Source organism: Castanea sativa, chromosome 7, assembly GCF_040712315.1.
Source record: "Castanea sativa cultivar Marrone di Chiusa Pesio chromosome 7, ASM4071231v1".
In the NCBI taxonomy this organism is placed as follows: Eukaryota; Viridiplantae; Streptophyta; class Magnoliopsida; order Fagales; family Fagaceae; genus Castanea; species Castanea sativa.
In genome coordinates this window covers 10,669,376-10,683,749 of record NC_134019.1, presented here as the reverse complement: position 1 = coordinate 10,683,749, position 14,374 = coordinate 10,669,376, and the positions used below count along the sequence as shown (strand labels likewise).

The following is a 14,374-nucleotide window of genomic DNA, read 5'->3' as shown; positions in this document are numbered from 1 at the left end:
AATATTCCCAAAAAAAAAAAAAAAAAAAATCTGAAGATTTCAAGTTATGAAATCTCAGACTCTCCCTCTCGTCAAAAGAAAAAAAATGAAAGCTCTCTCAGTCATTCAAAAAAGAAAAAAGAAAAAGCTCTCTCATATTAATCTTACAACTCTCTCAATCTCTCTCTCATATGTGCATGCTATCACCGATCTATGTTGCTGGAGATCCAAAAAGTGCTAACCCACATTGTTAATCCTTTTTTCCCACTGATGCTGTATGAATGGGTTTGTGAAAATATGGGGTTTTGTTCATTGTTCTTTGAGTTTTGTTCATTTTTGTTCCCTTTAACTTTGTCTCTCTTTGTAGTAGATCTGAAGGTTGAGTCTCTCTTTGCTATAGACTTGAAGATTTTAAATCAATGAAGCTAAAGTGCCTCAAAAAATTATCTCTGTTTGCTTTATTTTTCTCTAACCCATGGCCAAAAATTATTTTCTTTTGTTTGATTGTGTTTTGATTAATTTTGGGTTTGAGCATATGGACTCTTTTTGGTTGTGTTTTTGTTATAGGGATTTTTGTATTTTTGAGCTTGTACTTTTGTTGAAGGAGATGTTCTGTTTGTGTTCTTGCACTGTTTTCTTGTATTTTAGAGCCTGTTGTGTTTGTATTGTGGGCATGTTGTGTTTGATTAATTTCGAAATTTTCTGGGTTTTTGTCTGAATTTGAATTTGCTGGGTTTGTATTGTTGTTTTGAATTTCTTAATTTAATTAAAATTTAAATTTTAAAGTTTGAAAGCATTAATTTTAAAAATTAAAATTAAATTTTTTTTAAAAAAATTGATTACCGAAAATTAATTTTTGGTAATCAAATTTAAAAAAAAAAAAAAAATATATATATATATATATATATAAGGGTCTATAGCCACGTTTTTTAAATGCGGTTGTAGGTTGAGGATTTATAGCTGCGTTTAAAAAATGTGGCTAGAGTATGTCCTATAGCCGCGTTTGAAAAATGTGGCCATAGACCCCATAGACCTATAGTTACAGATTTGAGGCCACGATTGAAAACGCGGCCTAAAAAACCGCAGCTATAGGCCAAATCGGGCTATAGCCACGTTTTTCTAAGCTATAGCCGTGTTTTTAAAACGCGACTATAGAAATTTTTTTTTGATGTAGTGTTCTCTAATAATGTTAATGTGGTAGGGTTGACAAGTACTTGTATTTGTTTCTTTCCTAGTTCTCATACAAGGTGTTGACATATATTTGTTATGTGCACGTGGGTACCAGAGTCCAGCCCACATGCCAATTACAATTAGTGCCCATTTAATGAGTTTGTGGTGGTGTGGTTTAGAAGTCACGGGATGCATAAGAATCCTATTTCAAACAGGAGACTTAGGGTTCTTTTGGATATAGCTAATAGCTGAAATATTGTAGCAAAATAATTTTTAAATGTGTAAATAGTATCATGGAATCCATTTTTAATGTAAAAGTTGCTGAAAAGTGAGGTTTGTGTGTCCTGTAAACAGTGCACGAGACCCACTAGTGTGCAGAAAAGTAAAAAATCACTGCTCAAAAAAAAAAAAAAAAAAAAGGTGTGAAACTCCAGCTTAGCACTGTTCATGAGCCTAATGCACTGTTCATGGACAATGAACAGTGCAAGAGGCGCTATCCAGGGAAAAAAAAGAAAAAGAAAAAAAAAGGCTAAAACGCCAGTTCAGCAAAACGTGGATGTACGGAACGCAATCCAAACATTACCTTAATGTGATAAGCAAACAATCTTAATTCAAATAAGATTAGGAATAAATAGGTTTGAATTTGTTTATGAGCTACTTGATTAACTTTTTTTTCTTCTATATATAATAATACCATGATTCATGAGCTTATTTATAAATACATTATTATGTTTGAACTTAGCTTGTTTAATAATTGAGCCTAAATTTGGACTTAAATATGATTTGTTTAGAGCATTCTCATTAAGAATTGTCAATGTTATAAATGCTACATTTTAACATCAAAGTTTGTAAAAAGCATATTCTATCAAGAATTGTAAATCCTATTAATTTTGCAATCTAGCTACAAATGGCTACTATCTCTAGCAACCTACTGTAGCAAGATTGTAAAAAAAATAATTTGTTTAATGGTAGTTGTTGGTACAAAAAACATGGTATGAATGGCTGGGTACGAAAAATGATTTGTTTAATGGTAGTTGCTGTAAAGAAAACATAAAGTAAGAATAAAAAAAAAAAATTAATGAAATGGTAAAATAATAGAACCTTTGATGTTGGGTGTATTGTAAAGTGAGATGTTAAAATAAATAAAATAACTTTTTGAGATGCTAAATGCTAAATTTTTCACAATTCTTAATGAGAATGCTCTTACTAAACAAACTAATATAATATATATACATATATATATATATATGAGGTTGAGTTCAAGTTACACATAGTGTAACTTTAAGTAATGTTACGCCACCCAATAACTTATTAATGAATTTATATTTTGAAAATTCTACCGTTGGATTATATGATCTATATGTTCTAAACATGCATGTCAATTTTTATACCAATCGGATGTCATTTACTATTCAATCCATAAACTCATCTTTTATGCATTATTTTAAAATACAAAAACCTGAATTTGTACAATTGATAGATGACATGGCTATTGATCTTTAATCATCTTAAAATTTTGCAAGTATGGAGAATATATAAGGACAATATAATCTAACAATTGATTTGTCAAAATTCACATCCAATTAAAAAATATTGATTGGTGTAACATTGCATAGAACTCAACCCATATAATATATATATATATATATATATATATATATATATATATATATATATATATATATTGAGTTTAAGTTCAAACTGTTCATAAACAGCTTCATTCATTTATAATCCAATCTAATTGTGAGTTTGAAGCTTCATTTGTGAGGGCACACCAATAGGTTGCTCTTGTATATTGGAGAGTATGTAACGAAATTGGCTTCAAATATTTTACTTCTAGCTCCTTTCTTTTAAGTTATGACCGCAAGCATTAGTCCTTTATAGTACAATCCCCTCAAGAAACCAAAAAGAAATCATATGACAATATTTTTAATTTTTTTTTTTCGTTTTTTGTTTCACAATCATGATAACTAGTTCTTGAGGAAAGGAATTGGCCCGACTGGGTTTCATTTGATCAATACAATCAGCTCAAACTCACAAAACCCCCTACACATAGAGAGATTGGAAATTTTCTATACTTTTGTACACCACAGGGGTGTACAAAAAAATTGAAAATGTGCCATAGGATTTCTTTTATACCTTGGCTTCAAAACCACAAAACCCGGCCTTCACAATGGCTGATAGAAACAGATCTAATCACTAGATATTGAGCAAGAATCAAGATTCCAGAAACTTGATTCTTCTTAAACTTGAACTCCCGACTTGTTTTGGAGTCAAAATTAACTTCATATGCCCATGAGACTCACCAAGCTTTTACAACTTGAACATAATTGAGAAAAAGGCTCCTATTAATAGTGATGATTTAACGTAGTGACAATTCATCGATATCTTATTCACTCACAACAAAATGTTTTCTTTGTGCTGTGGTCATTTTTTTTTTTTTTTTTAACAGAAATACTATTTTGTATGTTTTTAGACTCCTTAAATACAAGTTGTTTAACCTAGTTATTTAGCCAAGTGATTACTTAGATAAAATTTTCAATTCTAAGTTAACACATTTAAATCATATCATGTAAATAATGCGAAAATATAAATAACACAACCATATGATAACCCAGGAAAACCAAACCGGAAAAAAATTTGAGGAGGATTTAACCTACCTATCCTCAAGGTAAAACAGATCCACTATGAAAGAATTGAAGTTTTTACAATAGAACTTACATCACTAACATCTTATTGCTACCTCGAGTAGAAAACTTTAATACAGAAGAAAAAGACATAGTTATCCATATTCTTAAGGTCTTTTTTTTAGGGGATTCTTAAGGTCAATCGGTATTGCTGAGTTAACAAAGTCAATTAAGATGTGCTTCTGGTAATACATGCTTTAACATTTTCTTTTAATATAACTATTCGAAATTTATGTGCTTAGAGTCTAGCTCAATTGGTACCTCCTAATATTTACAACAGAGACATTTAGGACTTAAATCACCACTCCCCCCTTGTTACTATCAAATTATAAATAATAATAAAGAACCATTCACGATCTAGTAAATTGCCAAATATAGTTCGCACTTTATTGGCATGACAATGAAAAATACATTATTACTATGAATTTTATTGTGTAATAGGTTCTAGAAGGGTTGGGTAATAATAAAGGGAACATATACATGGCATGTACAAGCCCGCCAAATGTTCTTAGGGCATACTATGAGCAATATCAAAGAGATTTTTCAATGTTTGTGAAGTGTTGTGCAGAGGAGTTGGTGGCAGGAGGGGGAATGGTATTAAACTTTTTGGGGAGAAGAAGTGAAAATCCATCTCACAGAGAGTGTTGTTATTTTTGGGAGCTTTTGGCAATGGCACTCAATGACATGGTCTTTGAGGTAACATTGGCTACTACAAATTAAACTTTGGGTACTAAATGATGGAAAGTTTCTATTAGTTTCACTTAATTATGATTAGTATACTCATAATTAATTAATTAATTCCAAAAGGTTGACTGCTTAATCCAAATTTGTTTAATTGATGGAACGTTAATAACAATGAGATTCTTCTACTCATTTTCAAAAAATATGCTCATAAATTACTTAACTTATAATTAATCTTCTTAAATGCTAACATTAGTTGATTGTTAGGTATTTCTTTCTTTCTTTTGTTTTTTAATCATGTATATGATATTGTGCACTTAAGATACTTGCCTAGGGTCCCTTGAGGACACTTAGGTGGTGGATTTAATGGACTTGAAGGATGTGTGACAAAAATCAAGAGTTTCTTCATTTCATCCCCCACACTATCAGTCCATAAGATGTCTAAGGTGTTTCAAAATTTCATAGGTAGAGAGTAGAGAAGTTTGGTCAAAGTAGTTCTTAATGCAATATGTGTGTGTGTGTGTGTGTGCGTGTTGTGTGTCCAGTATGGTGTGTTGTTGCGGTACCAACATTTTGTTTATTTACTTTTGAATTAGTTAATGCAATTTTGAAAAATCAAGGGGCTCCAAATATGTTGATGTTGACCTGCAGGAATTTCTTGATCATGTACTAATTTCTTATTTTTAGATTTTGATATATTATACTTTTTTAAAAATTATATAGCAATTCATACTAGGAAAGAATAATTATTCCCAAATTTGCATAAAATCTTTTGTGCAAAACCATGTGACGTACATTCTAGGGACTCATAGATGAAGACAAAATGGATTCCTTCAATGTCCCTTACTACACACCATCCCTATCAAAAGTGAAAATCAAAGTTTTAAAAGAAGGATATTTCTCAATTGATCGCTTGGAGGTTTTTGCAATCAAATGGAATGATTTTGATAATGAATTCAATGCATCTAATGCATTTAGTGACGATGGATACAAAGTTGCAAAGTACATGAGAGTTGTGGCTGAATCCATGCTTGTTAGTCACTTTGGAGATACAATAATTGATGAGGTTTTCCTTAGGTACGGGAAAATTATTACTGATCGCATCTCAAAAGAGAATTGTCAATTTATCAATGTGACCATTTCTATTACAAAGATAGGATGATTAAGATATTTGTACATGGGTGATCAAGAATATAATAATGGTCATTTCATCACTCAGATTAATTTATAACTTAATTACTACTCAAATTAATTTACAAGTTAATTACCATATAGCTAGCAACATAAACCATATGAAAAACAAATTACACAAATAATTGATATCTAATCTCTATGTGTTTAGTCTTAGAGTGTTGAACAGGGTCTTAGAGATATCAATAGCACTAGAATTATCACAATAAACAACTATGGTGTCTTGTGTTATCCCATAATCACTCAAAAGCTTTTTAATCCAAAGAAGCTGTGAACAACAACTTCCAGTAGCAATATATTCTGCTTCTGCAGTAGACAAAGAGACAGAATTTTTTTTTTACTCATCCAAGCAACAAGATTAACTCCTACATAAAAACACCCACTAGTGGTGTTTTTTCTATCATCGACATTGCCAACCCAATCCGAATCAGAAAATCCAGCAAGAGACAAATTTGACTCTTTGCTATAGAAAAAACCATAATCACAAGTTCCACTAATATATTTTATGATTCTTTTAACAACATTTAAATGTGAAACTTTAGGATTAGATTGAAATCTAGAGCATACACCAACACTGAAAGCAATGTCTGGACAACTTGCAGTTAAATACAAAAAGCAACCAATCATGCTTCTATATAATGTAACACCTATAGACTCACCTGAAGGATCATTGGTTAGCTTTGCATTAGCAGCCATTGGTGTTCTAGAATGTGCAGCCTTATCAAGTCCAAATCTCTTGACTAGATTTTTGGCATATTTTGCTTGGTTGATGTAAATACCAAAATCCGTTTATCCTAAAAAATAAGTTAGTTCACTAACCATACTCATTTCAAACATCTTCTTCATTTCATCTGCAAAAGATTGAGCAAGAGAATCATTAGTAGCACCAAAAACAATATCATCAACATAAATTTGAGTTGCTACAAAATAATTCTTATCCTTTCATATGAAGAGAGTAGTATCTGTAAATCCTCTTTTGAATCCATTCTCAGTGAGATATGCAGTTAACCTATCATACCAAGCCCTAGGAGCTTGTTTCAAACTATAGATGGTTCTCTTCAACTTGTATACATCATCCGGTTTGTGAGGATCAACGAAACACTTTGGTTATTCAACATATACATCTTCTTGTAACATGCCATTCAAGAAAGCACTTTTAACATCCATTTGATACAACTTGAAATTTAGATGACTTGCTATGGCCAAAAGTATCCTAATGGATTCCAGTCTTGCTACTGGTGCAAAGGTCTCATCAAAATCAATCCCTTCCATTTGTGTGTAACTTTGAGCAACAAGTCTTGATTTGTTTCTGATAATAATATCATGTTCATCTGACTTGTTCTTAAATTTCCACTTAGTTCCAATCACATTGACTCCCTTTGGTCTAGGAACCAATTCCCACACATCATTTCGAACAAATTGATGAAGTTCGTCATGCATAGAATTAACCCAATCAGCATCTTGAAGTGCTTTATCCACCTTTTTTTGGTTCAATTTGGGACAGATAGCATGAGTGAGTAATCACATTCAAGGCTTTGGATCTCAATCTCATGTTATCATTCAAAATACCCAATATATTTGTAGCAAGGTGATTTAACTTAACTCTATAAGATGGACCTTTAACCAAAGATGTGGAGGTATCTTTCTGTTCTGATGAAGGACTAAGCTCATTTTGTTGTTGTTGGGTTTCATGAACCGGTGTAGATGGTTCTGAATTTGACGGTACTGAAACAACATCGTTCAACACCAGTAGCTCTTCATCACTATGCTTCCCAGTATAATCATCAGGAATAGGTTCATCAACTTCCATGGTCTTTTCTTGAACTGGAGAAATGTTTTCTAACTGAGTTTCAGAACACAATTCATCATTGATCATCACATTTAAAGACTCCATGACTATTTTAGTTCTTAGGTTGTATACTCTGTATGCTCTACAAGTAGCAGAGTATCCCAGAAAATATCATTTGTCATTCTTTGCATCAAACTTTTCTAGGTTCTCTCTATCACGTAGAATGTAACAGTCACTACTAAATATCCGGAAGTATTTGACAACAGGCTTTTTTCCTCTCTAGAGTTCATAGGGAGTTTGCTTGGAATTAGGTCTGAAATACGTCTGGTTAAGTGTATGGCAAGCAGTGTTAATTACTTCTCTCTAGAAGGATTTGGGCATCTTCTTATTGTGTAGCATGACACGTGCCATCTCTTGAACAACCATATTCTTTCGTTCCATTATTCCATTTTGTTGTGGTGTCTGGGGTGAAGAGAACTCTTGATGTGTGCCTTGATCATTGCAGAAGGTAGCCAGCTTTGTGTTCTCAAATTCTCTTCCATGATCACTTCTGATTCTGGCTATCACAGTACCTTTCTCAACTTGCAATTTCTTGCACAAATGTATTATCTTTTTAGGAGCCTCAGCTTTATTTTTCAAAAGCACAACCCAAGTATATCTAGTAAAATCATCCACAACAACTAGAATATACTTCTTTCCACCTAAACTCTGAACTTTGGCGGGACTCATGAGATCAATGTGCAACAACTCAAGAGGTCTGGAAGTTTGAACTTCAGTTATAAACGGATGCTTGGACTTCACTTGTTTACTCATCTGACATGGTCCACAGATGCACTTTTCTATCTTCTCAAACTTGGGCAAACCAATAACGACATCACATTTGGAAATCTTTTCTATTTGCTTGTGACTTGCATGTCCCAGCCGTTAATGCCATAAGTCTACTTGATTGAACTTTGCACTGAAACACTTGTTGTTTATACTTGGTGTTAGACCATAGCAGTTGTCATCTGTCCTTACACCAATACACATACAATCACCTCCTTCACCAAGTATCTCGCATTCATACTTGGTGAAGAGAACATTCAGTCCATTGTCACAAATCTGACTAATGCTGAGTAAGTTAGCTTTCAACCCATCAACATTCCAAACATCTTCAAAAACTGGCAAACCAGGAATGTCCATAGTACCAATGCCTCTAATCACAGATTTGCTTCCATCTCCAAACGTGATTATCCCAATCTTTCCTTCAAAGAGTGTCTTGAATAAAGTTTAATCTTCTGTCATATGCTTGGAACAACCACTATCCAAATACCAAAGACAAGAATCACGTGCCTTTAAGACGGTTAAAGCAGTATAACACAAATAATTATCATCGCATGTGATTATACCAAGATGCTCAAGGAAAGATTTAACAAAAGCAACAAGAGACAAAAACAAGAAGTAGACAAGATGGCATATTAGCAAAAAGATCTTCCAAGAATCCATGACAACAGGGGTCAAGGATCAACTCTTAGATCAAATGATCTAAACACAAGAGCTAACCCACTCTAATACCACTTGTACATTTTTAGACCCCTTAAACATAACCAGATTAACCTAGTTATTTAGTCAAGTGATTAACTTAGGTAAATTATGCAGATCTAAGTTATCACATATAAATCATATTATTGAAACAGTGCAGAAAATAAATAATACAACGATATGATAACCCAGGAAAACAGAACCGGTAAAAAACTTGGAGAGGATTTAACCTAACTATCCTTAAGGTAAAACGAATCCACTATGAAAGAATCAGAGTTTACACAATAGAGACTTAGACCACTAACATCCTATTGCAACCTCGAGTAGGAAACTTACTACCACGAGTAAGAAACTTACTACCACGACCACGTGACAGCTCCGAGTCCACGGACTACTTCTTTCTTGGATTCCTAGCAAGCACAAGCACTCCCGCTTGTATATCTTTAATCTCTTGAATCTGCAACTGAATTGATCATCAAGCTCTTGACATCAATCTAGACCTTGATAATCCTAAGTGTATGTGAAGGCAAACACCTTTAGATCTTACAAGAGATTCACACACATAGCATAAAGAGCAACCACAAAACGTGGCTAGGGTTTTTCCTTTTATACTTAAGACAAAACATAAAACTCTACACATAAAATGGGCTTAGGCTGAGTTGGAAAATTCTGCAGAAAAACAATCTACACCAACTTTGATCGATCGAGTCTAATTTTCAATCGATCGAGTCAGGCAGATTTACACAGTAAATCTTGCAGTACACTTGATTCCAACTTTACACTTAAACATACTTTGAGCAAGTCTAAAACAAGGATAAACATTTTGATCATGGTTTGCCAACATTACAAATTGAAATTTTAATACATTTAAACCTAAAGTCTTAGAACCCAACACTAATGAAAAACCAAATAGGTCAAAATCTGAATGTACGATTCTTGATTGATCACTAAATGTTGAAGATGTGTTGAGATAAATTTTCAATTGATCGAGTAGATGTCGAAATAACATGTTTTTCTTAAAATTAATACCACGGTGATAGTTCCCTCTGATCACATGACAAAGTCATTTTATTTTACCGAGGATGCTTGATAGTTCCCTATTACCATTTACCACATGAACTGTCATTTTAATTTACTGTGGCTGCTCGCATGTATTTTCTAAGTCATCATCTATAGTCTATACCCTTTTCTATTGTAAATATGGCCAATTAGACAACATCAATTTTCAGATAAGTGTACTGACCAAAATGAATCGTTTTACATTATTTAAAGGCCAAATTGCAACTTTTTAAACGTTAAGGATAAAATAAAATAAATAAATAAATTGGACAAACTTTTTGAGGATTAAGTCTGTGTTTCGTGTGTTTTTAAGACACCGGTGAATACGTTAAAACCGGATTAGGTCACACGTCAGTTACACCATTACCCATATACATTAACTTTGCATGCACAGTTACAATGGAAACTGACAAAACTGTGGTTGGTGAACACTCTTAACAAACACTCTTTTGGGTTTTTTGTGAATCAAGTTATTATATCAAAGCAAAGCAGTAACGAAATTGGCTTCTAATTTTTTACTTCCAATTTCTTTCTTTCAAGTTATAACTATACTAGGTAGGGTCCTTCAGTTTTTTTATGTACACACATAGCTGCCCAATCTCATCATGGTTACGTCCATTATTAACCCCAAGAAAACCAGAAAATTCATGTCCACAATTTTTTCTTTTTCTTTTTTGGCCTGACAATTACGACCACTAGTTTATACTTTATTCAGAAAAGGCAAGTGGCTATGCTTATAAATTGGGTTCCTCTCCTATGACACAGTCACAGCATAATCTCACAGAATCACTCATCCATACACGAGAGAAGAAAGAGATGGAAGTTGTTCAAGTGCTCCACATGAATGGTGGAAAAGGTGAAACAAGTTATGCAAACAACTCTCTGGTTCAGGTAAAATAAATTACAAACCCCTATCACGAATATTTTCAAATCATATAGGTACATATATACAAGTGGTACATGATATTCCCACTTAATTGACTGTTCAAGTCAGGCCAATGCCATGTTAAAAAGGACATTTTCTATGTGCCATATGTTGATACGTAGAAAATCTTATTAAATACTCATTATTACACGCTTTAAAAACACGATTTTAGTTAAAATTGTAAAATCGTGTTTTAAAAATATGATTTTATAATTTCATATTTTTAACTAAAATAGTGTTTAGTGTGAGTTTGGATAGCACTGAATGCACGTTTCAACTACGTTTGACTTTCTTTAGGGTCCCACTATACTGTTTATGGAACTACCAAACTCAGCAAAATGCACATATCCATATATTTTTGGGTCTTACAGTACTATTCATACTTTTAAAAATTATTTTACTACAATATTTTCAATAATAAATTTTTAGTTTTCAGCAAATAAGTGGCATCCAAACAAGCTCTCGAGAACACGAATTCAACTTGAGGTAGTGTTTGTATAGTAAATATATAATAATGAGTTTGTGACAATTATTTCTCTTTGTTATAACATAAAAGTTTGTTTACTGCCCTAGTTTGATTGACTTAACACAAAGAGGAAGAAAAATTATAATACTTTGAATAGTTGAATATAAGATATACGCGATTATCATCACTGCATTTTACCATACACAACCCATTTCATTAAGGACAATTATTTTCTTAATTTATGAGCATATAAATTACTACTCATTCAAACTCATTTTGTTTGGACTTTGACAGCAAAAAGTAATATCTTTGACCAGACCAATCACAGAGGAAGCTATTACCAATCTCTACTGCAGGACCTTGCCAAGGAGCCTAGCCATCGCTGACTTGGGTTGTTCTTCAGGACCAAACACTTTGTTTGTGGTTTCTGAACTTATCAAGGTAGTGGAAAAGCTTCGCAAAAAACTAGGCCATGAATCACTTGAATATCAAGTGTTTTTGAACGACCTTCCTGGAAATGACTTTAATACCATTTTCAAGTCATTGCCAAGCTTCCAAAAACAAATGAGTTGTCAAATGGGGCCTGGTGCTGGTCCATGTTTGTTCTCAGGAACTCCTGGTTCTTTTTATGGTAGGCTTTTTCCAAGCAACAGTTTGAATTTTGTGCACTCTTCTTACAGTCTCCAATGGTTATCTCAGGTAACTTATTCTTTAAACAGAAAAAACAGGTTAATTTAATTAATTATATCCTTAATCATGTGATTAATAAACTACCACTTTATCCAAAAGGCCAACACGTGTGAGTTTTAACTTTTTAAATGAGAGGTAGAATGAAAACAAGGTTTGATCTCAAGACGATTTGCTCTAATTGATACTACATTTCAAAAGAAATTTGCATTTCTTATCTTGAATTTTAAGCAAGAAATTGAAACCTCATTGTTAATGTGAAGTGATGATTAATTATATCGTATAATGATTGCATACAATATCCCTCTCATACCCATTCATATGAATGAAATATTGTATGCAACAATACACAAATAACCACCTCTAATTAAGCACTTCTAAAATGAGTAATTTATATGTCAATCACTCAAGAATAACTTTAGCATTTTTCTTAATGTAACTATTCAAGATCTACGTGCCAGCTCAACTAACATCTATTTGTGTTTATAACAGAGATGTTCACAACTCAAATTTTCACTCCACCACTGTAATTTTCGAATTATAAGAAGTGATATTAAAAAAAAAATTATTCAAGATCTAAGCAATGATAAATTGCCAAATATAGTTCACACTTTATTAGCACGAGAATAAAAAACACAGTAATGATATGAATTTTTTTGTGCAATAGGTACCAAAAGGGCTGGATAATAACAAAGGGAACGTATACATGGCATCTACAAGCCCACCAAGTGTACTTAGGGCATACTACGAGCAATTTCAAAGAGATTTTTCATTGTTTCTGAAATGCCGTGCAGAGGAGCTTATGGTAGGAGGGGGAATGGTGTTAACATTTTTAGGGAGAAGAAGTGAAGATCCATCTAGCAAAGAGTGTTGTTACATTTGGGAGCTTTTAGCTATGGCCCTCAATGACATGGTCTCTGAGGTATCATAGGCTACTACAACTCTGGTTACTAAATGATTAAAAGTTTCCTATTAGTTTCACTTAATTATGATTAGTATAGTCATAATTAATTAAATAATCTTGACAATTTGAGTATTCAATCTGAACTTGTTAAATTGATGGAAAGTTAATAATGGAATTAGATCCTACTATCTATTTATTTTTGAATTAGTTATTGAAATTTTAAAAAATCAAAGGACTCCATAGTCCAAATATGTTGATATGATATTGATGACCTAATATAACAAGTGGTAATGTAGCATGTTTGCACTAGGAATGAATAACTGATCTCAAATTTGCATAAAATCTATTATGCTAACCATAGGATGTACATTCCAGGGACTCATAGAGGAAGATAAAATGGATTCCTTCAACATTCCTCAATACACACCATCCCCATCAGAAGTGAAATCTGAAGTTTTAAAAGGAGGATACTTCTCCATTGATCGCTTGGAGGTTTCTACAGTCAAATGGAATGATTATGATAGTGAATTCAACCCATCTATTGCATTTAGTGATGATGGATACAGTGTTGCAAATTGCATGAGAGCTGTGGCTGAACCCTTGCTTGTTAATCAATTTGGAGATACAATCATTGATGAGGTTTTCCGTAGGTACAGAAAAATTATTGCTGATCATATCTCTAATGAGAAGACTCAATTTATCAATGTGACCATTTCCATGAAAAAAAGTGGTCATTTCATCATATGAATGGCTCACGTTAGTGTGGTTTTCAAATAATGTGGTAGGTCAACTGGTCTTGTATTTGTTTTTTTCTTAGTTCTCGCTCGCAATAGGTGTTGCCATATATTATCCGCTAGTGCTTTCTTATGTAATAAATAACGTCTACAAAAATTGATTAGAATTGTTCTCAGTGAACTCTAGTGCCTACGATTTCTCATTTTCTCCAGCAACTTGGCAGGAAAAAAATGATATATTTGGATGGTTTATGAATTACGCATTTCTTGTGAGTGAATTTCAATTAGATCAAATGGTAAAGTTTTTGTCATTGAATAAGGGTTGTGTGTTCAAATCCCAACTACAAAAAACCAAAAAAAGAAAAGAAAAGTAATTGGTATTTTGACCCAATAATAAAGAGTAGTCATCATAAAACAATATAATTCTTTTACCCTTAAAAAGGTTGAAACTCACAAAATTTTCAAAAATATTACTATTCCAATTGGGTAGAATCATCAAATTGACAGAATACCTTGAATCAAATCCGCTGAAACTGAAAAAAAAAAATTAAAAAAAAAAAAAAAATCTAAAACTGTAAGTA

General features: G+C 32.7%; 2 protein-coding genes across 2 annotated transcripts; both read left to right on the top strand.

The window, feature by feature from the left end:
- Window positions 1-2,114: 2,114 nt before the first annotated feature.
- LOC142643947 (S-adenosyl-L-methionine:benzoic acid/salicylic acid carboxyl methyltransferase 3-like) lies at window positions 2,115-5,679 on the top strand. The gene is made up of 3 exons (XM_075818650.1): window positions 2,115-2,141; window positions 4,278-4,532; window positions 5,320-5,679. Exons 1-3 carry the CDS (start codon window positions 2,115-2,117, stop codon window positions 5,677-5,679), a joined length of 642 nt encoding a protein of 213 aa, XP_075674765.1.
- A 5,158-nt stretch (window positions 5,680-10,837) lies between these two features.
- LOC142642004 (S-adenosyl-L-methionine:benzoic acid/salicylic acid carboxyl methyltransferase 2-like) lies at window positions 10,838-14,049 on the top strand. Its single transcript, XM_075816351.1, has 4 exons — window positions 10,838-10,968; window positions 11,763-12,167; window positions 12,823-13,077; window positions 13,435-14,049. Exons 1-4 carry the CDS (start codon window positions 10,894-10,896, stop codon window positions 13,804-13,806), a joined length of 1,107 nt encoding a protein of 368 aa, XP_075672466.1. The 5' UTR covers window positions 10,838-10,893; the 3' UTR covers window positions 13,807-14,049.
- The last annotated feature ends 325 nt before the right edge of the window (window positions 14,050-14,374 follow it).

Excerpts from the sequence above, each read along its gene's own strand:
- LOC142643947 (XM_075818650.1), top strand. The coding sequence starts at position 2,115 with ATGGTAGTTGTTGGTACAAAAAACATG. Across the intron at positions 2,142-4,277 it reads TTGTTGGTACAAAAAACATG|GTTCTAGAAGGGTTGGGTAA; the intron begins GTATGAATGGCT and ends ATTGTGTAATAG. Across the intron at positions 4,533-5,319 it reads TCAATGACATGGTCTTTGAG|GGACTCATAGATGAAGACAA; the intron begins GTAACATTGGCT and ends CGTACATTCTAG.
- LOC142642004 (XM_075816351.1), top strand. The coding sequence starts at position 10,894 with ATGGAAGTTGTTCAAGTGCTCCACATGAATGGTGGAAAAGGTGAAACA. Across the intron at positions 12,168-12,822 it reads GTCTCCAATGGTTATCTCAG|GTACCAAAAGGGCTGGATAA; the intron begins GTAACTTATTCT and ends TTTGTGCAATAG. Across the intron at positions 13,078-13,434 it reads TCAATGACATGGTCTCTGAG|GGACTCATAGAGGAAGATAA; the intron begins GTATCATAGGCT and ends TGTACATTCCAG.